At 46.3% G+C, this 27,306-nt stretch overlaps 1 protein-coding gene across 3 annotated transcripts; it reads left to right on the top strand.

Annotated features, from left to right (window-relative positions):
• The first annotated feature begins 1,439 nt into the window (after nt 1-1,439).
• Nucleotides 1,440-26,952, top strand: LOC113583535 (protein argonaute-3). 3 transcript variants are annotated; one of them, XM_035526345.1, is made up of 19 exons: nt 1,440-2,291; nt 9,869-10,040; nt 10,274-10,394; nt 10,625-10,833; nt 13,384-13,520; nt 14,772-14,906; nt 15,392-15,479; nt 16,153-16,300; nt 16,545-16,664; nt 17,479-17,601; nt 18,538-18,671; nt 19,251-19,435; nt 19,812-19,971; nt 20,136-20,226; nt 20,325-20,519; nt 20,867-21,001; nt 21,856-21,957; nt 22,327-22,526; nt 22,651-26,952. In XM_035526345.1, the coding sequence occupies exons 1-19, from the start codon at nt 2,273-2,275 to the stop codon at nt 22,757-22,759; spliced, it is 2,583 nt and encodes an 860-aa protein (XP_035382238.1). In that variant the 5' UTR covers nt 1,440-2,272; the 3' UTR covers nt 22,760-26,952. The 3 variants fall into 3 exon arrangements, with proteins under 3 accessions (XP_035382238.1, XP_035382236.1, XP_035382237.1); XM_035526343.1 differs by having other exon boundaries at nt 18,514-18,671; XM_035526344.1 differs by having other exon boundaries at nt 17,479-17,622.
• Nucleotides 26,953-27,306: the final 354 nt, after the last annotated feature.

Here is a 27,306-nt window from a genome sequence, read left to right as displayed (position 1 = left end):
ACCCCCCTTCTCCCACATAGATGTGAAAGGTGTTCTCTGCTGTTGGTTTATGGTCAGCCACAACCCACCAACCATGGCTGACAACAGCAGTTATCCACCCTCACCCCCACCCCCGGCACCACACCCACACACACAAACAGTGCGTCATCCTTTAAAAAGCATCTTTCCACATCCTACTCCTTACCTCGCTCACCCACACACACCCACACCCCTGCCTCCTCAGATTTTCATATTTGGCCTGATGTTCCGCATGTCTGCTAGATGTGTACCACGTACACAGGCATTGAAGAAATGGACCTTGTTAAAAACGTTTTAGAGGACATACTGTCATCTAACCATGTCATTACAGTGGTTTTATGAAATGCATGTTTTATTTAAACCTGTGTTGTGACTCGATCTTAGTTACGCCTCCTGAAGGTTCTGCCCTTCTTCATGTCTGCTTGTCATTGGATGCCATAGATTTCTTTCCGTTATACCGGAACTTCTCTCTTCTTACCGTTTGTAATAATGTCAAAGGTTGTCCTCAAGGGGGCACTGTGGGAGGGCATCTTCAATTCAGCCTCAAAGCACCTCAAAGACAAAAGCGAAAGAAATAAAGAAATTGCTTATGGTTTGTGGAAAAAGAGACTGTGATGAAATGGTTAATCATATTTTATTTTTAACTCACTTTTATAAAATGCCTAATAGGAACTGCCTCTGTATTATGTTTTACCAAACCAACATCAAAATGATATGTATTTATAAGTTGTAATGTCTGGGGTAGTTGGGCGTATATAATTGGGGCAAATCTCTCCCCCAAGGGGGATCTATGTGATTAATCCAGGAGTACACACAGTGATGCAGTACTTTAAGTCTCAGAAGCCACGGGCGCCTTGTAGGGACTGGCACAAAGGCGCGAAGATGGAGAACTGGAGAACTAACTTCACTCAGCCTCACCGTAAAAGCAATATGAAGCCACTGAAAGAGAACCGTCCTTATGATAGCACTTCCCAGTAGTATGATTGGAAGGACACACAAACATGTTATTTTGGCTCTCTATGTAATAGTGTGGGGAATGTTTTAGGGGAGGGTTATTTTTTAAAAGAAAATAAAAATTGTTTTTTATTAAACAGTGTCTTCTTTTTTGTAATGTGAATATAAGCAGATGCAACTATTCAAAGCTTTAAATTAGCTCTGCGATGTTGCTCATAAAGAAATGGGCTTATTTAAGCCATTCATTCCTAATATGGTCCTTATATATATGTATATGTAGGCAAAAGAATTAATTGGGTTTTGGGAACTGATCAAGTAACTTTACTGCTTTGCCGTCTGCTCCTCTTCGTGCTGTGCGAACCCGCCTCTGTGTGTAGTGGACCAATCAACACTCGACCCAGCGGCTCCCGTGTCGTCGTCACACGTTATCGGACTCACCATATTTAGCTCGTCGGAGCCCCACAGAGTTGACCACTGACAACCGGGCCGAAAACTGAGAAACGTCGGAGTGCAAAAAAAAGAAAAAAAAGAAAAGAAAACTCGAAGTCGACATTTTTAACAACTGAATACCCGACCGCGAAGGAGGGCGGCATAGCCTCTGTGAACGCACCGGGCCTCGGTTATACCTTTATTTGTGCTCGGAAAAGCAGACTTGAAGAAGACGTCGCTCCTCAGATGGGAATTTGGCTAGCAAGCTGGCTAGCAGTGTAGCGTAGCAACCAGCTAGCTATCTTAGCTTCGTCGAACGGTGTTGACGAGACAACCACACTTTTTACTTCTCGCTCAGAGATAAAAAGTATAAATGATCATTGTGCTTCTCGTGAAATGCTTCTGAATGTTTGCTCTTCTTACTGATCGTTATTTTGGACTATTATTTTCGGGCGTTAGGTTAACTTCTAGCAGGCTAGTTGGCTAGTTAGCCATTCGCCTATACACAAGCTACGTCGGAGCGAAGGTTCTGATTGGCTGGACTAAACGTGAGCGAAGATTCGGATTGGCCGGACTGAACGTGAAGCTTCTGATTGGCTAAACGCGGGCACGTATTTGAGACGACGGGATACGGAAGACCCCCCCCCCCCCCCAACTTGAACTTGGCCCCACTGCTCCAGCGAGGAGGGCACCGCGCAGCAACACTTCTGAAGGGGAACACGTCCCCGAAACAAGACACGTACCCGTCTGGCTTTTTATACTCTGCGCTGTTGGCATTGGAGGTTGAAGAGGGATTTCTGTGATCCCGTCCACGTAAAGCCGGTCCGCCGGAGTTTCTTAAGTTCGTCAGCTGTGAGCAGAGACCCCATGAATGGAAATCGGAACTACAGGTAACCCTAATGACAAATAACGTTACATGTAACGCTACAGGTAACGCTAATGACAAGTAATGTTACAGTTAACGCTAATGACAGCACGTTGTCACCTCGGTATTGATCTGTCATCCGACGCACATGTAGTTATGTGTTATATCTTAATTATGAAGTTTGCTTTGATTTTCACTTGTGTGTATTGAACATCAGCGAGACAAAGCTACCCAAAAAAGATACCTTTCAGACATTTTAAATGTCTTTCTTATTACGACACTATACAGAAACCTTTAGTGGGGACAGGTGGCTGTGTCTTCGCAAGTATACTTGGCAGATGTTGGAAAACCCCTCATCAAAAATTTAATCTGTTGTTTAATTTTCAAGGGAATCAAAGTGGGGGACAGGGTGGTTTCCTAAAGTACTGTTTAACCAATGAGCTACTCAAGTCTGAGTTTGCTGCCTTAGGCGTGAACAATACGTGTCACTCTGTTTTAACATGGTTTGGCATTTTAGTGAAAAAAAGAGAACATTCTTACTCATGTGTAAATCTAAGGCAGATAATGGGCTACTTTTATAACTGGCTGGGGACGGATATGAGGCACTTATCCTCAACCACAATGGTGTCTCATAGAATAGTTCCAAGATGTGGTATTATGAGATCGTAGGGTTCAATAGGGCAGAGGTTAGTCACCCCCGGTAACGTAGGTGTAAAATTTGACTTGTACTGTCCTAACTGACGGAAGACGTGTAGGTTATAGGTTATATCTTTAATCTAGTTTTTGACTTGTTGTTTGACATCACTATCGCATCATGATCACAGATTATGAAAACAAAACCAAGTTATAATATGAAAAATTATCTTGGTATACCTTTTAAATACATTGTTTATTTTTTACAATTAAAACTGACTGGGATTCATACATTTAGATGTAAAAAGGCTTCGAGCTTCTGTATTAAAAACATTTCTATTTTATCTTTAGATTCAGTTTTGGAAAAGTTCTCCCCCTCTATTCCTAACACCCTAAGACTTCATCACTGTGGAATGATGAGAGCACTTAAGTCATTTAGTGGTAATCATTTTCTGTCATCTTCTAGTCACTAACAGCGAGGCATTTCTGTGCTCTTTCTGCCCTAAATAAATGATTGGAATGTGCTCGTCCTCCATGGAAACAGTCTACTGTGTTGGCTGACTGGAAGGTGACATGCGATACGATGTTTGCTGGAGCATCCTTTGAATGGGTTCTGTGGTTACAGAGTATAGGGAGAAAAGCGGCACCTTGCTTTACTGAAATATGTACTTAATTTTTCTTTTTTCATAGTTTTTATTTTATATAATTAGATAGGCCTGTGCAGTGCACGTAGTGTTTTTGCGCTGTGCTGTTTAATGCAAAACACAAAATTAATGCTCTTTGTGCAGTATTTTGTTGTTTACAAAGTGAGTAGCGGTACTCTTAAAAATTGTACAAAGTTTTATTGCCTCTGTACGAGTGGACTGGTTCATGTTCCCATCTACTGAGCTTTGTGAAAATACACAGATGTTCGCAGAGCCTGGCTAATCACCAACATTTCTGTAGAGTGCACTGGGGTATGTAACAACAACGCAGCAATCACCGTTAATCACAATTAATTATCACAATCACAGTGCTGCTCGAAATAATTGTGGTTATTATTTCTGTCATTTAGAGAAAGCAAGCTTTTAGTGGATGACTGAAAGGTAGCGCTGACTGCTGTACCAGAAGGAGGCTTTCAGTATTTGAATGTGGTGCTCTTTTTTTTTTTTTTTTTTACAGAAGCATCAACCTTTGCCACGCCACTGTAGCTATGTGGCAAATCGGTTCAGTGGTGCATGGATGAAACCTTCTGTTCAACAGCATGAGGTCTTCAACAGGAAATGGGGATGCCCCTGGAGTTTGTTATGGTCCAGGTGGCTTTAGGGTGTAATCACGCACATGTTCATTGTTCAAATTAAGCCGTCTTTTGCTCTTATGCCCCTCTCTGTCTCATGTTGCTTTGTGCCAGTTTTTCCCGCTCATTTTTTTCGTCCTTTCTTTTCCCCACCCCTACTTCTTAAGAACTTTTTTTTTTTTACCTTTGTTGTGTGGAGGGGTGTGATTGTCTGCCCCACTGGGCGCCTCTGACATTTGAGCCTGGTGTCTTTGCAAAAAGCAAACGAATTTAGAGTTGACGTGCAGCTTCCACCCGTTCCCTCTCTCTTTGAGGTCTTCTACAATGCCCCCCCCCCCCCCCCCCCCCCCCCCCCCCCCCCCCCCCCCCCCCCCCCCCCCCCCCCCCCCCCCCCCCCCCGCCTTCCATAAGTAGACTGCGTATTGTGAATGGTTACTATGGAGAGTGCAGTTTGCAGTAAGGTCTGTGTTGGTTAGTGGTGTCACCTCCTCCTTTACACATAAAGAATGGAGAGGGGACCTTATTTCCCCCTTTGCAGTTAAACTATACATCTTCACCCAGCCCCAACTGAGAGTCTGTCAGATCATGATCTTATGGAGGTGGTTGTGGGTCAGTTTGCCAGGTTTACGTTGAGTTGACTTTTTAGGGGTCTTTGGAGTAGGCTGCTAGCCTGGGGAATTTTTAATGGTCTCTCGCTCTCCCCCCCCCCCCCATGTATGTAGAGAGAGAGGGGCCCCTGTTGTCATGGGCAACAGGGGTCTTTTTTTCCCCCTGTAAGGTAGTGGAGGGTTCAGAGAGGTGCTCTGTGCTCTGGGGATTGAGACAGGAAGGGAGCCTAAAGAGACATTAGGGGTTTGCCTGAGGGCAGTTTTGTAGGAAGACATGCAGCCTGACCTTGGGTGGTCAAAGGCGGGGCTTTTTTCTGCCCCCTGTCGCTTCTGTCCACCCCTCCCACCTCGCTTTTTTCAATTCTTTAAGATGTGTCTTCTTATTTTCCTCCTTTTGACTCTGGAACCAGAGGGCCCTTTCAGATTTCTTTCCTTGCTTTCTTGCGTAGACTTGGGTAGTCCTCAGCAGGGGACTTGTTTTATTGTGGTTCCCTCTCTCTTGCTTTCTCTCTCAGCTGTAGTATGGCGGTCCTCTTTGCAACAGAGCCTTCCATTCACCCAGCTGTGGAGAAATCCAGATCCAGAATAGGGCTCATTCATATGGCCACACTCAGGGGTGTGCTCTGGGTCCAGACTGCTTTCCCTGTGCACTGTCCCATGTGCCAAATACTGACCACCCTCAGTCACTCCAAGCAAGGCCCTTGGCTTTTGCCTGCCTCGTATTCCCAGGTTTGAATTCACAAAAGATCTTGGACCGGGAATGCAGAACCAGGAGCAGATTCAGAAGGAGACTGAATTAAGCCTACGCCAGTGCTTGTACTCTCGAGTACCTTATTAACATCTGGCCCTATAGAATGACAATGTTTGGTCAGGAGTGTATTTAAGAAGAAAAAAATGTTACTTTTAGACTGCTCTCTCATATCTCAAACATTAATGGCATTTAGCTGACACTTTTATCTAAAGCCATGTACAACTTACAATTATGACTGAATACAGCTTGAGCAATTGAGGGTTAAGGGTCTTGCTCAGGGCTCCAACAGTGGCAACTTGGCGCTTGGTGGGGCTTGAACTGGCAACCTTCCGATTACAAGTCAAGTACCGTAACCACTGAGCTACCACTCACACACTGATTCGCGTGCGTGCGCGCGCGCGCGCGCACACACACACACACACACACACACACACACACACACACACACACACACACACACACACACACACACACACACACACACACACACACACACACACACACACTCTCTCTCTCTCTCTCTCTCTCTCTCTCTCTCTCTCTCTCTCTCTCTCTCTCTCTCTCTCTCTCTCTCTCTCTCTCTCTCTCTCTCTCTCACGCACACGCACTCTGCGAAGTGTCGTTGATTTCTTGACCGCACAAAGCAACAGTGGACTGAAGTAGAGGTGCTTGATAACCTAGCCACAAGTGTAGTAGTATTGACAGCATACACTCAGAATGTACACACACACACACGGACTTCCCAGCACCACGTGCGTATAGGCTCAGCCCTGTGACTGACGCCATTGTGCCCTTCCACAGAAAATGCACCCAGTTCCCACAACCAAGGTCTCCATGGATTAGACACACAACAGCTGTATTGTGTGTGTGTGTGTGTGTGTGTGTGTGTGTGTGTGTGTGTGCTTGCGCTTGCTCTAGTATGCACACATGCTAAATTGGCAGACAGAGTGGAGAGTTCATACAGTACTCCATCAGTGCTTTCAAGGAAAACTACAAAAAATAAATAAACCAGACTTAAAGTGCACTGTGTGTGGGGAAGACTGGTCATACCACTTGTGTCTGTCAGTCGCAACCTCGATTAAAAAATGGATATACTATGATTGCCTTTTGCAATAAAAGCAAAATGGCTGTTTTATATTAAAAACTCAATGCAGCCCGTGATGATTCTTCCAGTATAATTATCAGTTTTGGTTTGTTTCTACATTTTAATAAGTACAATTCATCTTGTTTATCTCCTTTCACTGCATTCTAGCTACTTGCCCAACAGGCCATTAAACAGATACCTAATCCAATGTCCTGCTGTACAAACATGCAGAAATGAGCATAATGCCTAGAATCTTCAAGAAATGAGCTTCATTTACTCTGAGCACATTTAACATGGGTCTGTTTTCTGTTTAGGCTTTCGCCAGGTGAACGTCTGCATATTTATAAAGCAACACGACTTCCACTGTTGTTTGATAACAGTTGCAATTGGAACTGCCTTTTTTCCATATTATAAGCCACAAGCTCTGAATGTTGGATATTCCACTCTAGGGTGCAATAGGTTTATACGATTATTATGCATCTAGTGCACTCCAGTACCAAGTTTCCTGGATTTGGGAGCGAATGAGTCCGTGTCCTGAACACATGGTCAGCTTTGCCTGAAGCTGGGAATAGTTTTAAACTACAGTAGTTTGATCTCTTTCCTCTTCCTAAACTCCTGGACAGTCAGACCCCATTTTTCTATTGCATGGACCATTGCTTTGGGTTTGAGTGTATATATTTGCTTTTATGAACACTACTCTAAAAGCATTAATTAAAACTCAACCTTACGAGAGGGCATGCATGAAATGCTTTTTTTAAACATACATTCTGTGTAACGTATACATATGCATCACACACTCACACACATTTTGTAGCTCTGGCTGGTGTTTTGTGGATGTTCTAGATCACACGTAGTTGAAATTATGCAGCATTTCTTTTTTGGAAGCCCGAAGTCCTGAGCTCTGTCAGCGCTGACGTGCAGAGGTGCTCTGAAGGTAGATGTAGGCTTACGTTAGCTTTGTTCTTTTTACTGCACGGTTGTGACTGCTCTCACATTCTCCCCGCTATTCACCGTCAGAGCAGCGTTTCTCTCTAAGCTCTTGTGACGTGATACTCCTTAGAGAGAGCGTGTGAGTGCGTGAGTGAATGAAGTGCATGTAACAGTGAGTGGGTGGGCGTGGGAGATAGTACTTAGCCACAAGATGAGAGAGATGTGTGTGTGTGTGTGTGTGAGAGGGACACACACAAAGAGCATAAGTGCGTTTCTGAGAGTTGATCTAATGACTCATTTGTTGAGCACTGTGTATGTGTGGTTGGATGAGTAGGAGTGAGGAACATGGCAACCTCCACTAACACCACCTCCTCTCGCTCCACGTCACTGTCTGCCCCTTCTCTCCCCACGGGGACAGGCTTGAACAGCTAGCCCACAGCCTCTCTCCCTCTTCCCCTAGATCTGTACACACCGTGCCGACTGTTTCTGAATGTTCCGGAGACCGCCCTTTTGTGCTCGTGGCTTCAAAGTGTCACCAGGCTGCTTTAACGGTCTCTGTGCATACGTGCTCGTGTTTGAGAGATATCGGCTCAACTGAAGCACCGCGACCATTTCCAGCACAGTTGACCGCAGCGGGACCATCTGGTCTGGAAGCTCAGGCTGTCCCCAACCTTTTAGCTGTGTGTGAAGCACAGGCAGGGGCTGTGCAGTGGGGGAGAATCAGACAGATAAAAAAAACAGACAAACAAACCAACCCAAAAACCCCAACCCCAAACAGCTCTGGTTCCTGACGAGCACACCGCCCAAAGCTGCCTTGCCGGCCCCGAGTTCGGTGATTCGGGTTTGGTTTCGGTTTAGTTTTGGTTTGGTGTTAAGACAGGGGTTATGACTCAAACGGCACTGAGTCACATGCTCTGACATTAATGTTTTACTCCTTTTTTTTTCCCCTTGCTTTTTTTTTTTTTTTTGCACCCGCTCAGATCGTAGCGTAGGACATAGCTGGCAGGCAAGTTGTCTCCGTGCCTACTCTTCCCATTAACTTTGCAAGAATGGCACCAGGGAGGTTTCTGTTGACGAGAATGGTGAGGTGGAGGTGTGGCCCGGCATTGTGATGGCGTGCTTACTAAAGCACGCAACACGAGCCGCTGCTGGTATCGCAGACAGACGCTGTTTCAAGGAAACGTACGGAAAGAGGATGGCGGTGTTTGGGGAGGGGAGTGAAGTTTTCTGTACGCGTGGGACATGAGATTTACTGTAATACAATTCATTGGCCTTGGATTAGAATGTTAGAATGACCTGTGTGTACTAGAATATCCAGGTGGAGTCATGTGAGACATCGTGGTCCTGGCGCAGACATGGTTCGGACTTTGTGAGCCGTAAGCAGGTCGACTGCGGCTGTGTCAGCGTGCAGCGTGTTCGCGCGCCGCACCGAGACCTCAGACATTCGAGACCTCTTTGGTCCACTTTTTAAAAAGAAGAAGAAATGAAGGAACTTGCCACTGTGCCGTGGGTGGCACTGTGTCGGAAAACCATTAGCAGCTGCCTCTGTCTGGTAGCTGTGCAGCGGTGCATTCAGATCAGAATTGCACTGATACATTTAATGTCTTTTTTTCTCTTCCCCCCACACACATGTAGTCCCAAGCCTAGTACTGCACTTTCAAGGACTCATGATGCTGCGTTACTAAAGTACCAGCTGTAACACTGTTGTAATAACCTAACAATTAAACGCATATCCTGTATGTGGATGTTTGTTTGTTGTTTTCTCTAAATGGCTTTTTGTAACACGTTGCTGTGTTAATTTGGATTTCTCAAGCTTGTCACACAAGCATTCTTAATAAAGTTTTTCTGTGATTGAATTTGAAAATAAAGATATCTACAATCGAACCCAATTAAACCTTGCTGGTTTAACTTTCGCAGATTTACTTTAGCATGTTTAATTTTTCTTTCATAGACTAGAAAATTTGTAGTAAAATTGAGTAGTTTAGTAAGATACAAATGTATAAAATATTTGCATTATCAATCTATTTTTATCATTAATTTCCATAAGTGTATGCACAAAAGTAAAATTTGGTGTTTCAGTTTCAATGTGCTGCGGAACTGCACAGTACGCACTGTCTGGGGATGCCACACTCTTTGTCTGTGTTATAGATGGTATTAAGAGTTAAGGCTTGAGGGGCCTCGACATGGTCCTTTTCCACTTTCACAGGAACACCCACATTTAACCATCTGGCTGTCTTACCTACAGTATCCTGCCTGCTTCAGTGATTGAGAATACTTGAAACCAAAAGCTGGTCCTGTTTGCTTTTCTGTCCTTCCGCAGGAGCCGTTGGGGCCCAGTCCCTGTTCTCCATGCCCCGGAGGCCTGGCTATGGCACCATGGGGAAACCCATCAAGCTGCTGGCCAATTGCTTCCAGGTGGAGATCCCCAAGATGGACGTCTACCTCTATGAGGTGGACATTAAGCCTGAGAAGTGCCCACGCAGAGTCAACAGGTACACTGCGCTTGAGGGAATGCTCCAGTATTTTCTGCTTGAGGGCTTTGTCTTGTCTCATATCTCTGTGAATTGGCATTTGCTTACATATGATTGTGGTCTGTAATACACAGTATGTACATATTACAAACTGCATGTTTTGCTCGACTGACTTTTGGGCAAGCCAGACTTTTTGAATCTGGCTGCAGAGAGGTACAGACTCTGTGACTGTGTGTGTGTGTCTGTCTGTGTAGGGAGGTGGTGGACTCCATGGTGCAGCACTTTAAGGTGACCATCTTTGGGGATCGCAGGCCAGTCTACGATGGGAAGAAAAGTCTGTACACAGCCAATCCACTGCCTGTGGCACCCACAGGGGTAAGCCTGGGTTTGCTCTGCCAGGGTTCTCTTCTGTTACCGCCGTCACCTCACTTCGAAACGGTCTTTATTCATGACTGGATAATCCGCAGAAGGTCTAGAGTTCCACGAAGCATCTTTATTCATGCGCTTTATAAAGAAACTCTGCTGCCATTACCAGCAAGTGACTCGTGGTCCGCTCGAGCGTACGGAGCCTCGCTCTGTTAAACGTGCGCTGTGTCTTCCTGCAGGTGGACCTGGATGTCACCCTGCCCGGCGAAGGGGGCAAAGACCGGCCTTTCAAGGTTAGCATCAAGTTCGTGTCTCTGGTCAGCTGGCACCTCCTGCACGAGGTGCTGACGGGCCGCAGCATGCCTGAGCCCCTGGAGCTGGACAAGCCCATCAGCACCAACCCAGTCCACGCTGTGGACGTGGTGCTGAGACACCTGCCCTCCATGAAGTAAGTGAACCGTGCATCGTTGGCGACCTCGCCTCTCTGCGCACAGAAATGCGGTCCGTCAGCTTAGCAGGCGCGACCAGATAGACCTGCTGTTTTTGTATTTACGTAAAGGTTATGCATTGTTGCATGCGTGAAATGGCAGACATACAATTTGGACATATTTGTGGTCCCCCAAAAAACTCATTATAGTTTTTTTTCCATCTTGACGGTCCCAGCTGACATGCCTTTGTCAGCGATGTTTAGATTTGCTAAACAAACATTTCCTTTTGAACTGATAAATATGGTAAATCTGATCCATGTATGAAAGCAGGTAGTCCTGTCTAGTTTCATCTCGCTGCATGGTTAAGTCGCTAGACAAAAATGGCTGGTTTGAATGTGAGCCATGCAGCTAGTTCTCTTCCAGCGTCTCTGCTTGTGGCTGGAGCATTCTGTTCAGCCGAAGGACGTATTTCAGCAGTGTCTCCTGTGTGAAGTTACTTTACCCCTCTCCTTCCTTCCTGTTGGCACCTGCTTTGGTGTTCTTTGTGAGCCCTTGTACATCTGTAACATTCTCACACTCATTCAGAATTATAGTTCAACATGTAAGCAGATAACCTTGAAACTGCACACAGTGCTCTGCACCCAGGAGCTGTTTCGGAACTGAGAGAGAACACATCTTTATCAGTCCAGTTTAGCCATTTCACCTATTTCTGTGGGAACTTCACTGATACTTCATGCCAAGAAGAAGCTAAATTATCAGTTGTTGGTACATGGGGAGACCTCTGCATTTAGATTTGAAGTACATCAGCAGTTGATCAGGTGACCGTGTTTGCAACGCCTGCGTGAGGAATACAGAAAGGGAATTTAACAGCCAGCAAGTAGTGTTTCCACACATTTATCAGGCCTTACCTGTCAGGCATTACTGTAGGGATATGAACAGCATGGATGAACTCGAGGCGTCACAGTTTTCCTTCAGCCTTTAAGCCAATTCTCGGATGGCGGCAGATTTCCCAGCATGTTTCTTTTCGTTGCTATTATATGCACACACTCTGTTACTACCTCAAACGTGTGCAATTATCTCAGTCATTGCTATTGAAATGTTTGTCTGATTATCTGTGGAATCAAAATGGGGTCTTTATTAAAGATGAGAGAAAAAGAAATATCGCAAAGATGAAGCCACAGTCAGTTGCAAAAGAAAACGATTCAATTGCAAACAAAACTAAACAATTGTGATTTTTTTTATTTTTTTTTTTTACCCTTGCAGCAATTCCTTTGCAGTGTAGTTTTTATCTTGATGTGTTTCATGCTGATGACATGAGATGTAATGATGCCTTCCTCTCAAGCCACGCCTCACCTCTCCTTCCCCACTCCTAGAAACGAGGAATCAAAGCAGCAGCGCCAGTAAAAACAGAGGCGCACGCAGGAGAAAAGTAATGAGGGGAGGAAAGTTGTAAAAAGGAACAAAGCACAAAGAAATTTGCATCACAAAATAATTGCTGCAGAAAATTAAGTTCGCAGTCCCTCACAGTTTTATTTGCATTTTAAGTGTATGTTTTTGTTTATTTATTTATTTATTCATTTTGCAAGCACTAGGCGTCATCTTTGCGATTTATTTCTTTTTTTCTGGTCTGTATTAAAGACCATGTTTGGACTCCACAATGATCTGCTTAACGTGTCGTAAGCGGCAAGCGTCCGGGCCATCTGCGCTTTCTAAGCGTGTGGTCTTTAATGGCGGCACAACATTCTACACTCCTCAGTAGCACGGGGCAACGGTGACACTGCCCAATCGCAAATCTGACACGCATCACATGCATCATGTTTATTTCTACACATCGCAAATTATGGCATGCCTGCTTTATGGCTAAATTCCAGTGTCAGTGAAAAGACTTTCAGGAGTAGGCCGCCTGCATGACCGAGCACAGTGTTCTTCAGAACCAAAGTGTTGTTCAGCAGTGTGAGGTTGGCCCTGTTAGACTGGAGGGCCCTGGAACCAAGCCAACGTGGGGGGTGGGGCTGGTGAATGTGAATGGAGAGGACGGCTAGCAGACAGCCACCCACCCAGAAAAGGTGGAGGTTGCTGTACGCTGTGCTTTTATTTTCCATTCTTCATTCCAGTGCCCTCAATAATAACCCAGCGTTGGGTGTCTTTGAAGATGTATCGTTAGTTCCTTATGTGCTCCAACCTCTAACCTTTGGGAGTTCTGTCGTTAGCAGCTGTTAAGCGAGAGGGGTCACTGGCTCTGTTCTGGGCCACGGGCTGATCAGGGTCAGTCTGATATGATCAGAACATCCAAAATAGTTAAGTAAGTCCTTCATATTTTGGGTGAAGGCTGCTCTACACAAAAGATGGACGAGCAGAATTGATCTTGGCTACAGCAGCAGGCAGACACATTTTTTGATGGAGCACTGATTAAAATGCTCTCATGGATATATGAAGCAGCTGAAGGCGTGTGGAGCCATGTAAGCTACGGGTAAAGTTCACGGACCGTTCAGGGAAAGTGTTTCCTCTTGGCACGGTTCTACCCGTTTGATTGGGCGCTGCTCTCCCCTCTGTCTCTCCCCTGTTCCCAGGTACACCCCGGTGGGTCGGTCCTTCTTCTCAGCACCAGAGGGCTACGACCATCCTCTGGGAGGAGGGAGGGAGGTGTGGTTCGGCTTCCACCAGTCTGTCCGACCCGCCATGTGGAAGATGATGCTCAACATTGACGGTGAGGGGCATTCCTCTGCGTGCAGGAAGTGTGTGCGAACTGCCTGGAGTGTTGCTATGGGGACGAAGGGCAGCCTCTTTCTGACGGAATGACTGAAGGGTTGATGACGATGTACATTTGGTTGTGGGTGTTTTGGGCAGCTCTGTCTCTCTCTCTCTCTCTCCTGCTGTCTTTGAGACACGTGCACGCACAGACAGACACAGACAGACACACACACACACACACACACACACACACACACACACACACACACACATGCATGTACGCTTCAGAGAAAGATGTTGTTTTTCAATGGGATGAACTCACTGTTCCTCAGTCCACCCACTGTCCCCCTGACCATATGAAAGCAGCTCTCCATTATCCCCCTCACTGTGCTTCTCACAACGGAGTTAATAGATATAGAAGGCACCTGAAGGCCGACGACTAAAGCTCAGCCTCCAGTCTTGGTGCTCAGTCCTCTGTGCATGTTTTAAGACCAATTAATGATGATGAACCTGATTTATTTATGATGAACAGATGTAAATGTAATTTCTTTTAAACAGCCAGTGCACTTGGTCATCTCTGTTCTTCCAGGGGGAGTTCTCTCTCTTTCTCTCACTCCCCCATAGACACACCAGCACTGTGTGGAGTTAAGGGTTTTTCCTACTCTACCCAAGTGGTTGTCCAGCCCTGTCTTTGGTCCCCCCCATCCACACATTTTTGTTTTTCTTGCTCACCTGATTCTTCCCATCAGGTAACGAGTAAGGCTGTCCTGTACAAACTGAGTCATGGGGGTGCGTGGCGCTGCCTTTCAGAAGGCCTGACCTAACATAACCCCAGCAGCATTCGGCTCAGCTGCTGGTTCGCAGGCTGGGTGTTTGGGGCTGAGGAAATGGCCGGAGCACGCAGGGTTCTGGCTCTTTGGGCCTGGCATGGCAGAAGCCTGCCGCAGAGACTGCGTCTGTGTTTATGAACATGTGCGAGGCACCGGCGCTCGTTGTGTGCCAGCCACACCCTTTGAAACGACACCAAGGACTCAGAGTTCCCTGCAACTTTTTTTTTTTTTCTCACCATAAATGGATAGAGACAAATGCAGTTTTAAAAAATTGTACTCTCTTTCCTACTGTAAGGCCAAACAGTAACTAAGGCCTTGTCCAGCCATTCCGAGCTCTTCTGGACTCCTCAGACCGGTTATGAGTTCTTTTTCCACAAGACAGGGGAGTTGTATTTATTGAAGCTGTTCCTGTTTCCTTGTCCCACCACGCAACCTAGTGTCAGCCACGGCCTTCTACAAAGCACAGCCAGTCATCCAGTTCATGTGTGAAGTCCTGGACATCCACAACATCGATGAACAACCCCGCCCCCTCACAGATTCTCACCGAGTCAAGTTCACCAAAGAAATCAAAGGTGAGCTGTCTGAGTGGCTCTTACAGTTGCTTGTTTGTTTGTTTGTTTTTGTTTGTTTTTTAAGAGTTCAGCTTGCAATATCTTGATCCCTGCCTCCTCCCAAACTATGTGTCATTTCCTTCTTCAAAGCTGGCACATGATTGAGCTTCCATTTGGACTGGACCGGTGACTCATGGCGAAATAAACCATGTGGAAATTTGTGTAATCTGGTGTAATGAGCACAAAACCTGAACCTAAGAGCAGGGGAAGGAGGCAATATCTGATGAATCACTTATTTTTGTCAAATGTGTCACCTGTTAATAATTTGAGGGCAGCGATTTATAGTTTATATAAGGCAAGGGCTGTAGCGCGGTGGACTTGGCTATGACTCAGTAAGTCATGGATTTCAGCCCAGCTGATGGTCTTGCATATCTTCAGCAAAAGTGCTTACAATAGACCGTTCGATTTATAATTTGTAGTCATATGCTGTTTGTATGTCTTTGTAGGTCTTAAGGTGGAGGTGACGCACTGTGGAACTATGCGGAGGAAGTACCGAGTCTGTAATGTGACCCGCCGGCCTGCCAGCCACCAAACGTGAGTCACTGGCCTGTGGGCTTCAGGGGCAGAGCCTGTGGAAGCAGCACAACTCGTGGTGGGTTTGTGGGTGGGGTGGGGTGGGGGGGCTTAACTTCTGTCCCATAGATCTGCCCTCCTGTAGAGCGCAGTCCCAACCTTCTAAAGCCCTCGTCCAGTTGATCAAGGCCTTACGGTTGGGTGTGTTGGAACCAGGAGTTTACATTTACACCACTCAAAGGTGCTGACTGGGATAGTGGGGAATAAGAGCATGATGGCACATGCACAAGGCTAAGCTCCTGGCCTTCATCTGTGGTTAAAATGACTTCTGTGTGTTGGCTGCTGTGTTTTCCTTTATGTTTTGTATTGTGTGAAAGCCACAATACTGCAGTTTTTATTAGAACTTTGACAATGGCTTGTCTATAATTTTTAAGAAATAAAAATCTAAATGTTATTGTTTAATAAAATCTTGGAAGCTAGTAGAGGACAGTTATGCAAATGATAATTGCAAATATTTCTGCAAATAAGATTGTGCTCTGAATCTGACTAGCTTTGAACCATTGTTGACGTTTTTGTCTGAAATGCGTATCTCAGCATCTTTTGCCCGAGGAAGCACTTAGTCCTGTGCTCACTGGCGCCCCCCTGTGGTTGTATGTGCTTCAGTGGTGTAACTTTGCGCTCTCGTTGCCTGCAGGTTCCCCCTGCAGCTGGAGAATGGGCAGACGGTGGAGCGCACAGTGGCGCAGTACTTCAGAGAGAAGTACAGCCTGCAGCTCAAGTACCCTCACCTGCCCTGCCTGCAGGTGGGGCAGGAGCAGAAACACACCTACCTGCCCCTGGAGGTGAGAGGACTTTCCTAAAGGAATACTTCTGCTAACGAATCTAAGCAAGTTCAATCACTTAGCCCTCTGAGAAAGCTATACATACTCTTTTTCCTGCTGCTAACTAGTTCCCCTGTTGATTTCACTTAATTTTATTGTACCTATAATGGCATTTTGGAGTGGCTTGTGCTTTTAACACCTGGTAGTGTGTGCATGAGCAGCTTTTCTGACTGTTGTGCTTGTATTTCGTTACCCCTTCTGACAGGTGTGTAATATAGTAGCGGGGCAGAGGTGCATCAAGAAACTGACGGATAATCAGACGTCCACCATGATCAAAGCCACGGCGCGCTCAGCCCCAGACAGACAGGAGGAGATCAGCAGACTGGTGAGCACCCCCTGCTGGTAGAGACCAAAGTCTGCACCTGCAGAGAATGATCTTTGTGCTGTTCATACTCTTTCACACTGCACTCCAGTGGTCTGCTTCAGGCCTGGATGGCCAGGTTCCTTTTCTTACTCCAACACACCTGGCATGACTCGGTTAACTGTCACATTTAACTGCTGCGTTTGAGCAGGGAAATCTCCAAACTGTACCGGACTCAATCTGTCTACAGGTAGTTGACAAAAGAACACAGTTTAAACATCATTTTAAAAATGGCCTTTACCACGGGGTCTCCAAGACTACTCACTGCTTCTCATTTTTCGAGTAAATTGTGTAAGGTTAAAGTCGGGGTTAATTGAGGTCTGTCAGTCCTGTGTTTCATTAAGTGTCTGTCGATTAGCCCTGTGGCTCTGTGAGGTACCACCAGCGACTTCTGCTTCTACAGCTGATGCCTCGTACGTCCAGCGGGGCCGAGATGGGGCGTGGGTGAGCTCGTCCTAACGGTGTGAACAAAGCCGTGCAGAATGTACTTGTGTTGCGGCCGAGATTCTAAAAATAAGGGCTTGCTGTTCGTGTTGTGAAATAGAAGCAGCCTGGAGAAGATTATGAAGTCATATTTAAAGTCTGAGGTAGCTAGAGGTCAGTATTCCTCTGTGAGCGAGCGGTTTTGAGGAAAATGCTTTGCAAGAGCTACGTCGCGATCTTGGTGGGCATAAATTTAATTCAGCAAAAGGCAGAATGTCACCTTGGATGAATGGATCTCTCTCTCTCCCTCTCTCTCTCTCTCTCTCTCTCCCTCTCCCCACCTCTCCTCTCCCAGGTGCGCAGTGCCAACTATGAGGCAGACCCCTTTGTACAGGAGTTTCAGTTTAAAGTGCGGGACGAGATGGCCCATGTCACGGGCCGCGTGCTGCCGGCACCCATGCTGCAGTACGGGGGCAGGGTGAGCTCAGAGCACTTTCTGGTACCCTTCCTTTAAATCACACACATCTCTTTTCGTTTGTCTGTCTGTCTGTCTGTCCGTCCAGCCGCCAGTCTGGCTCCTCCACCAGAGGAACTAACCTCCTCTTTAACCTCTGCTGCTGTGGTGGGTGTGTGTGTGGGTGGGTGTGGGTGTGTGTGTGGGTGGGTGTGTGTGGGTGTGGGGGTGTGGCACAATAACCACTGTGTGAGCTGGCACCATAACAAAACACCCTGGCTGTGTTTGATGGTGTGTGTTTTTCCTAATGCTGGCATTCCGGCCCTGAAGGGCCACAGCTTTGCCGTAAGCTGACCTGTTTCCACTCCTGAGCTCAATATTAAGCTTCTCATGAGCTCCATCATGTTTGTTGGAGCTGGAAAAACATTTAAACTGTGGCTCTCCAGGACAGAATACTTGTATGTAATCAGAAAGCATAGACAGTAAATCCCATTAAAGAATGCGGAGTAGGACCCATCGGTGACCTAGATCAGCTGACCTAGATCTTTACAGTATAATTATGGACAGTAAGTAATAGAGACGAAAATGTGCTATTTTCTTGACAATGTACAATCTACTCGTCTTTAAGTGGCCAAGATTTAGGTTGTGTGGCTTTTTTTTGTTTCAGAAACGTTTTCATGTTTGTGTAGAGAATGGCGCTCATCTGAGGCTAGTCCACATAGCTCGCACCTACATGATGTAGTATTGTACATGATGTAGTGTAGGTTATGTCCCCATTTTGAGTGTGGGGCTTGTGTGTGTGTGTGTGTGTGTGTGTGTGTGTGTGTGTGTGTGTGTGTGTGTGTGTGTGTGTGTGTGTGTGTGTGTGTGTGTGTGTGTGTGTGTGTGTGTGTGTGTGTGTGTGTGTGTGTGTGTTCACGCACCCCCGTGCAGCAGATCAACCCCGCGCTGTCGTTACAGAACCGGACGGTGGCGACGCCCAGTCACGGCGTGTGGGACATGCGCGGGAAACAGTTCCACACAGGCGTGGAGATCAAGATGTGGGCCATCGCCTGCTTCGCCACACAGAGACAGTGTCGCGAGGAGGTGCTGAAGTAAGCCGCACACAAACGCACGTACGCGGCCTGGATTTCACTTTCCCAGCTGGGGCTCAGATATGAACACAACGGCATGGATCTCACCCATGAAGCACACTTCAAATCACAAGTTATTATACTGCAGGAAGTCTTGTTTCTAACGGCCCTTTGTAAAGACCTTCTTTTTTTTTTTCCTCCATTATTTTTAAAATAAATTTTTCAGTGAAGTCACTCAAATGCTGTGAGAAGTGTTATGGTGCTTGTAGCCAGTGTGCACAGGGGGCCCAAACCTCCAAGCCCCTGGTATTGTGACAGCTCGTTAGCAGGTCAGACGTGCACGCGGGCACCTGCTGTAAACGGCCTCAGCTAAAGCCCGACACGGCCGTCCTGTTCACTCAGCAACTGACCGACAGAGGCCAGCCTGATGTAGTGTTGCTGTAGAAACTGAATGTCAACCATGTGTAACCATGAGGTTGCTTGAGAATTATTATAGTTATCATAATCATATATATATGTTTTCTTTTCTTAGTGTTGTTTTAATGTTGATGTGATGACCCCTGCCCTTCGTTCATGGAGATTTGCGGTGTTCTCCTGCAGGGGGTTCACGGACCAGCTGCGGAAGATCTCCAAGGACGCGGGGATGCCCATCCAGGGTCAGCCGTGTTTCTGCAAGTACGCGCAGGGAGCAGACAGCGTGGAGCCCATGTTCAGACATCTGAAGAACACCTACTCCGGCCTGCAGCTCATCATCGTCATCCTGCCGGGGAAGACGCCCGTCTATGGTACGCGACAGCGACTCGAGCTGGTCTTGTGTGCTGTGCTAGTGGGCAATGTAGGAAAAGTCTGGACTGAGTTAACGAGATGCAGATCTATATTGTGTCTAAAAGTGTCTAATATAAAAAGTGGATATAAACTTGTATGTCGCCATCTGTCTACCAGTGAGTCAGTAGTGTGTTGAGGTCTATACAGAGGACGTTATTGTCTCTTAACAAGAAGCTTAACAAAGTTACACTGCTGTTCATTTAAAGAGGAAATGATGAACCTAGAATGTGAATACAGAAATATTAATGACTGGCTGAATCAATAATGTGAGTTTTCTGTGGTTTGCCCTCTCCTGTGTGTGGGTGTGTGGGGGGGGTGTGGGTGTGCGCGGTGCAGCGGAGGTGAAGCGTGTAGGAGACACACTCCTAGGAATGGCCACTCAGTGTGTACAGGTGAAGAACGTGGTGAAAACGTCACCACAGACTCTCTCCAACCTCTGCCTCAAGATCAACGTCAAACTCGGCGGCATCAACAACATCCTGGTCCCACACCAGCGGTGAGGCCACGCCCCCCCCCCCCACCTCTGTGAAAGAATTTTGATGGTGTGTGCGTTCCGGTGGGTCTTAACTAGAGAGAGACCTTCAAATTAAAAAAAAAACCAAAAAACGGGTGGAGAGCGAGAATCTAGAAACTTTGACAAATATTTGCTCTGCCCTCCAGACCATCTGTGTTCCAGCAGCCAGTCATCTTTCTGGGGGCAGATGTCACCCACCCTCCTGCTGGGGATGGGAAGAAGCCCTCCATTGCTGCAGTGAGTTTGGCCACACGCTAACTCTTACCCTTCTTTGTTTAATACATTTAGCTCCCTCACTCATTTTGTCTCTAACTCTCCCCTCCCTCCCCCTGTAGGTGGTGGGTAGTATGGATGCCCACCCCAGCCGGTACTGTGCCACGGTACGTGTGCAGAGGCCCCGACAGGAGGTGATTCAGGACTTGGCCTCCATGGTGCGGGAGCTCCTCATCCAGTTCTACAAGTCCACACGCTACAAACCAACCAGGATTATCTACTACAGGGATGGTGTGTCCGAGGGCCAGTTCAGACAGGTCAGTATTTCTCAGAGCAGTGGTAATGCCCTGTTAGATGTGCATTTGCTCATTTTTTGTGGTAAGCACGGTGCCCACTAAGCTGGGGGGTTTTTTTTGGTTTTTTTGTTTTTGTTTTTTTTTTGAACAGCCCACGTGTCAGTCATATTTTATTTCTGAACTCTGAATGTATGAACAAGGAAACAGTGAGAACTACATTAGACTGTCTGGGACGAGACCAAGACAGAGTGACTGCGGTCATTATCCGTCCATGCAAACAGCAACCCCACACATTAAAATGCGGTCTAAAGACCGGACCCTTGCCGTGATACTCAGGGAGGTTGTCCTGTGTGTACTGTACCTACCAGGTGCTCTATTATGAACTGCTCGCTATCCGGGAGGCCTGTATCAGCCTGGAGAAAGAATACCAGCCCGGCATCACCTACATAGTGGTGCAGAAACGCCACCACACCCGCCTCTTTTGCGCCGACCGCAACGAGAGAGTGAGCTTACTTCTCTCACACACACACACACACACACACACACACACACACACACACGCCCACTGCCATGTGCAGCCTCTTGACAGGCCAGTGACTGGAGGCTAACCTTCCTAAAGGTTGAGCTCTAGTCCAACATGCTTTTGAGACGTGTTAGGTTTGGAACTTCACCATGCGGGGCAGTGGAGCTCTAAATCTTACTGATCACCGATTCAGACTGCTTCAATTTACAAACGAGGCAGAGAGTCTAAAAGTTAAACGCGTGCTGTTCTGACAGATGGAAGGTCACAGTTGCACTTGCTGTAGTTCTGTAGCCAAAGCAGCCCACTGGTGGAGAGTGAAGCTCCCATAGGGACTCTGTGTGAGTGGGCCCCTCACCAAGACTCTGCAGACTCAGTTACTCAATCTCAACCCTGCATGCACATGCCATTTCAGAGCCCCTGCAAAATAGCAGAAATCCAGCCCAGAACTAGAATGGGGGGGGGGGGTGTAGTTTACATTTATAGCATTTAGCTGACACTTTTATCCAAAGCAAATTAGAATTCTGACTGAGTACAACTTGAGGGTTAAGGGTCTTGCTCAGGGGCCCGGCAGCGGTGGGGCTTGAACCAGCAACCTTTCGATTACAAATCAAGTATCTTAACCACTGAGCTACCACTACCACACTGCTGAGCGTCCTCCCGGTGAGGACAGACTGGTCTACAGCAGCGGACACGCACCGTCGTGGTGGGATTTTTGGGACGGATGGCATTTAAAGCTGCTGGAAATAAAACAGATGCCACTTTTCAACACTAAAAGTCCTACATTTCATATCAGAGTCTGATGTTGGATAATGACGACCCTGTTCTCCGGAGCAGGTAGGCCGGAGTGGGAACATTCCTGCAGGTACGACTGTGGACACGGACATCACACACCCCTACGAGTTCGACTTTTACCTCTGCAGTCATGCTGGAATACAGGTATACACACACACACACACACACACACACACACACACACACACACACACACACACACACACACACACAGACAGGTCTGTGTAACAGATGTCTGATGTCACCTCTGCCGTGCGTGAGAGGTGTGTGAGAAGATGGGAATGATCCTTGTTTATGCAGCGAGTGCTTTTGCGTGGGGGTGCATGAAAACTATTGGGTTTAGTGTCAACTAATTTGCCCATCGATGATACTCCAGTCCTAGTGCCACCCACACTGTTTTGTTTGTGATCTAGTCTGCAGCAGCAGAAATATGCTCCTGCATTTCCAGTTTGGAAAACCGGAGTTTCATATTGGATTTGGACCTTTTCCTAACACTTGTTTGCATCCCCACAGGGGACGAGCCGCCCCTCCCACTACCACGTGCTGTGGGATGACAACTGTTTCACAGCCGATGAGTTCCAGCTGCTCACCTACCAGCTGTGCCACACCTACGTACGCTGCACACGCTCTGTCTCCATCCCTGCGCCCGCCTACTATGCCCATCTGGTGGCCTTCCGCGCCCGCTACCACCTGGTGGACAAGGAGCACGACAGGTGAAACTCCCCTTGCTTGGAAACCGTGTTCGGCTGACTTTCCTCACTTGTCTTAAGTGTTGCCTTAATTGGAGATTTTTTTTTCCTTTAACTGGACTTTTTCTGTCTCTCCCCCTCCCTGCAGTGCGGAGGGCAGCCACGTGTCCGGTCAGAGTAACGGTCGAGACCCTCAGGCTCTGGCGAAAGCTGTGCAGATTCACCATGACACCCTGAGGACCATGTACTTCGCCTGAGAGAGCCCTAACTCCAACACACACACACACACACACACCCCCCAACGCAAAGTCACATCGCTGTGTATGTCTCGGAGGGTCTGTTTCCATGGTGACGAGAGTGCCCACTAAATCGGACCGGACACTGTGTGGCAGGAAGAGGGTAGTGCCAACCCCAAGACTGGCCTGAGAACACACACCTGCTTATATCCCACACCTGAGCATTCAGCACTGTTATGCAATATTAAACCAGCCAATCACTTTTTTTTTTTTCTTTTTTTTTCCCCCTTTTGGGGGGGGTTTCCTGGCACTCCCCTCCCCTCATTACTAACCACAAGGGAGTTCCTCCCCTCCCCTCTGATCAGCTTACCTCATGGTTGTAACTCAGAAGCTCTTTTTTACCAATTAGCCCCCTCTTGCAGGCTGATCTTGAAAGAGCGGAGGCGATTGGAAGCACGTGAAATAGGCCATGGTTTGATCTACGTCAGTGGAGGCGTAGCGAAAGTTCAGTTACCTTACCCCCTTGCCCTTGGGGATTTTAAATGTAAGAGTGTCAATTGCCTTGAACCAGTTGTGTGTTATAAATAGATAAAAGAACACACACACGCGCGCACACACACACACACACACACACTTACGTTATGAGGGAAGTGCCAACCACAGGCATAATGCCCAGATATTTCCCCAAACTGCCTGTGGTAGGGGAGGTTAGGACTTATCACAGGATATCTCACATTCATTTGTTGTTTGTTTCTCAGAGCCATTTTGTTTGTTTGTTTGAACTCCCCCCTACTCTTTAGAGTAATATCATCCTGGGGTTATAATGTGTACGCTTATCTTTTGTTTGTTTGTTTGTTTGGTTGGTTGGTTGGTTGGTTGTGGGTTTGGGGGGTCCTCCATATGTGTATTTACCTTTTCCAGATCAATTGCATTTTTTTGCTGCATTCAAATTTTAATGTCCCACCCCTCTAGTTATTTATCTCTTATTCTTAAAATACCCGGAGACGCTGTATGTTATTTGCTAGATGGTGATCCTCTGGTTTTAGTGCAATACTCTGTGTCCCCGCATTGGTGAGGGTTTGCGTTACGTGAGGCTGGACAGAGGGAATGAGGAGGATGATGCTTTTGACTTAGAGTGTTCACGTGGAAAGGGAAGGATTGTAGGACTCCTTTAAGGACTGGCCTTTCTTTGATAACGGTTTCAAATCAAGTGCCTGGTTTTGGAAATGAATGATTTCTGAAAGGTTTTTAAAGTGAAGAATGTTTTGCTCAGAGATGGTTAATGCGATGCATTAAGATGACACGGGGCGTAGTTTCAACAGAGTTCTGGCAGATCAGACCTCAGATACCCTTTGAAGATTTGTTATAGTTGTATGTCAGCATGCTCCATTCGATTGCAGTAAGCTATGATCTGTCTTACCTCCTGGTGATCAAAAAATGTTTTTTCACTGATCAGTATTGGCAGGATGATTATTTAGCTGTGACACTTCATGGACATTTCTGGACAGAGCATACACAGACAAGCATGTGTCTCTTCAGGGAGAGCAATGGCAAATCCTGCATTTAAAAGTCTTTTATAGCTGCGTCACCATAACTGTTGTTAGCATTTTTGTTTGTTTGTTTGTTTTTTCCTCCATGGCGGAAACCTAGTAAACTGTCATCTGCCTACTCATGACAAAGGACCTAGCTGCTACTGTACGGGTTCCTTTAGTTAAGACTGACTGCGTGCTTCAGGGTCATCTAAGGCAAAGACAGACAGGCATGCTAGTAAGCAGAGGACCAGCAGAGGGCAGCGTGGAGCTTGTTTCCTCGCTGGCTCACGGTGCGCCTGTCCTGAAGCACATCCCGCTTTGTGAGGAAACGGTAACCTGCACTAATCGATGCTGAACAAAAGCTTGGTGCTACAAGGCGCGCCGCTTTTTGGTGTGCCGTGCTGAGACATTAACGTAAAGATGCAATGGCACGAACGAGGAGCGTGTTCCTGGTGCTGGCTGCATAGCTTTCTTTCTTATTTAGTCAAAGGTTCTGTTCATCAGAACAGGTGATGCTTGACCGTTTGGTACAGGTGTGATTATGTAGGTATTGCATAGGGTTGGTGCCATGCCAAAAGTTTCCCTCAATGCCAATAAAATACTGATGTTGTTGTTGTTGTTGTTGTATTTAAAGCTGCTATGGGCCAGTTAGCATCACAGAAATGAGATTATGCTACCCTGTTTGGCTTTTATTCATCAGCCTTTTGTCCTTTCAAAGCGAAAGAGAAGTGCATGTCAACAAACTTTTACTTTTGAATTATGCAATTCATGCCACTTAATTTTGCAAACTAAATAATAAAAAATAAAGTAATTTATTAACATTTTGATATTAAACACAGTAATTGCTAGACAGATGTAAAGGACAATTATTGTGTTGTCCAGGTCATGTTTCATAGAGCTTGTGTCAGAGAAGTTGGTATGTGCGGCCGTCTGAACAAAAGACATTTGCGCAGCAGATTGAATTTTATTAAATACTAAATTATTTAAAGGCCTCCATTTTGACACCGTCAAATAGGTTGTGGTGATGTCTTATTTTAGTTTTCCATAAAGGAACCACTATTGTTGACTCATTTTCTGAACAACCTTTTAGATAAGCCTGCTATCGTCTTTTTTGACTATATAAATAGTCTTAGTTTTTGGTGGTTTTTTTGGGGGGGGGGATCTGTGCAGGTACAACAGTGTTTTGTCTTGAAGTACGTTCTGCGCCACCCAGAACAGTTGTAGTGTGGTTCTGAAAGGCATCCGAGAGTTTCTGAAGCTGTAGGTGAGTATCTGAGTGCGGACGGAGCTGTGTAGCACGCGTGGTGCATCACCTCCTCCCCCTAGTCATGCAAGTGTTCTCGGTGTCTCATGAATGATGTGTGCTTCATTGCAAGCATGTTAGCTGGTGCTTTGAACCCATGCAGGAAGGAACTGTAGTCGTGTGTTTCGGATTATCAGGAAACGACGGAGGAGCTGCAGCTGTTCACCGGCCCTATGGGCTGGTTTTCCGGCTAGCTTCAGCCCCTGCACTTGGAGTTTAAGGGTGTGAAGTTAAAAAAGGATCTCGGCTTAGAACTGGAAATGGAATCCTTAGAAAGTGCCTTTCCTCATGACGGTGCTGAAGTATATGACCCTAACGTGACAGATCAAATAGCTGAGTGGTCTTTATCTTCTCTTATAGAAGTGTTTTGTGCGCACACATACATACACACACACACACACACACACACACACACACACACACACACACACTCATCTAAACATACCTTCACACTCATTTTAATCTGAAGAGGGAGACTCATAATGATGTCCCTGTGTACATTCAGATATTACTCTGACGATATATGCCAAGTATATGATCCCGTGGTGGAGCTCTGTATCAGTGTGGTAGGAGACAGGACCAATAGACATGCTGGTACAGGTGAACGTGCTCTATTTGAAATGGCGACCGTGGCAGACGGGCAACATGGCCTGACCCCGTAGAACGCCTAGCACAGCACTTTAAAGACGACTGCCACCCAAACAGGAAGCGGAGACTGATTTGCTTTCCAATTATTTAGTATGTTGTTGTTGTTGTTGTTGTTGTAGTGTGTGTTTGTTTTGTTTTTTTTCTTTTCTTTTTTTTCCTCTCCCCTAAAGCCCCTTTCTGCCATGTACTACAGATTAAGAAACAGACTTCAGTCCTTTTTGCAATTTTGTTGTGGGAGTTTGGAGCTGATCGAGTTAAGCGAAAGTTTACACGTGACCCTGGCTGTGACAGCACCTGGGTGGTTTCCAGCATGTCAGCCCCTCTTTGTGCATTCAGGGGGCTAGGTCACAACTCCTTCTCGTGCAATGCCCTATAGATATGTTCCTTACAAACAGAGGAAGAATATTTTTATTAACTTCGCGTGACTTGGAGAAATGGGGTCAGAACTCCTACTGACCCCTTGGTGTGGGTTTGTCACATGGATGCCCGTCGGTCCAGGAGGACATACCTCTCCAAGAGATCTCAAAACACTGCACCTCACTCACCTTGTTATGCTGCAAAATGTTATACTAAATGAGATAAACTGCAGATATTGCTTTGATAACAGTATAATGCTAGATTTAATGCCTGGTGTCATTTATCCTTAACTATTTTAGAGTAAGAGAAATAATTGTATGAAGTTTTTTTTTTTTTTTTTTTTTTTTAAATCTTTTTTTTCTTTTATTGAGCCAACTTTTTGTTTTCCTATTTAAATGTTTTTTTTTTGTTTTTTTTTTAAATATATTCAAAAAAATATATATGCGAAATATTTTATAGTGTATTTATTGAGAGTATGCTAAAGTGCAGCTGGAGTGTCTGCGCTCAGTGTAGGCAGTGTTATGGGGGCAGGCACGGTGGGGGGTGGGTGGGTGGGTGGGTGGGGGGGGTTGGGGTGCACATCTCTGCATAGCCCAAACATGCTCGCCCCACTCCGATCAGGGGTCTCCACATCCGGCTGTGGAGGTACAGGTTTTTTTAGAGGTTACCTGAGCTCGTTCTGGGTCAATGAAATCCTGATGCTTTGTTTCAGTGGGTGTTGCTGTGTG

The sequence above is a fragment of the Electrophorus electricus genome, chromosome 5 (assembly GCF_013358815.1).
Source record: "Electrophorus electricus isolate fEleEle1 chromosome 5, fEleEle1.pri, whole genome shotgun sequence".
NCBI lineage: Eukaryota > Metazoa > Chordata > Actinopteri > Gymnotiformes > Gymnotidae > Electrophorus > Electrophorus electricus.
This window is presented reverse-complemented; position numbering and strand designations above follow the sequence as displayed.

What these genes read in the sequence shown, in the direction of transcription:
- LOC113583535 (XM_035526343.1), top strand. An exon ending in TGCCTGTGGCACCCACAGGG is followed by an intron (nt 10,395 to 10,624) that starts GTAAGCCTGGGT and finishes GTCTTCCTGCAG; the next exon opens with GTGGACCTGGATGTCACCCT. An exon ending in GGGGAAGACGCCCGTCTATG is followed by an intron (nt 19,436 to 19,811) that starts GTACGCGACAGC and finishes TGCGCGGTGCAG; the next exon opens with CGGAGGTGAAGCGTGTAGGA.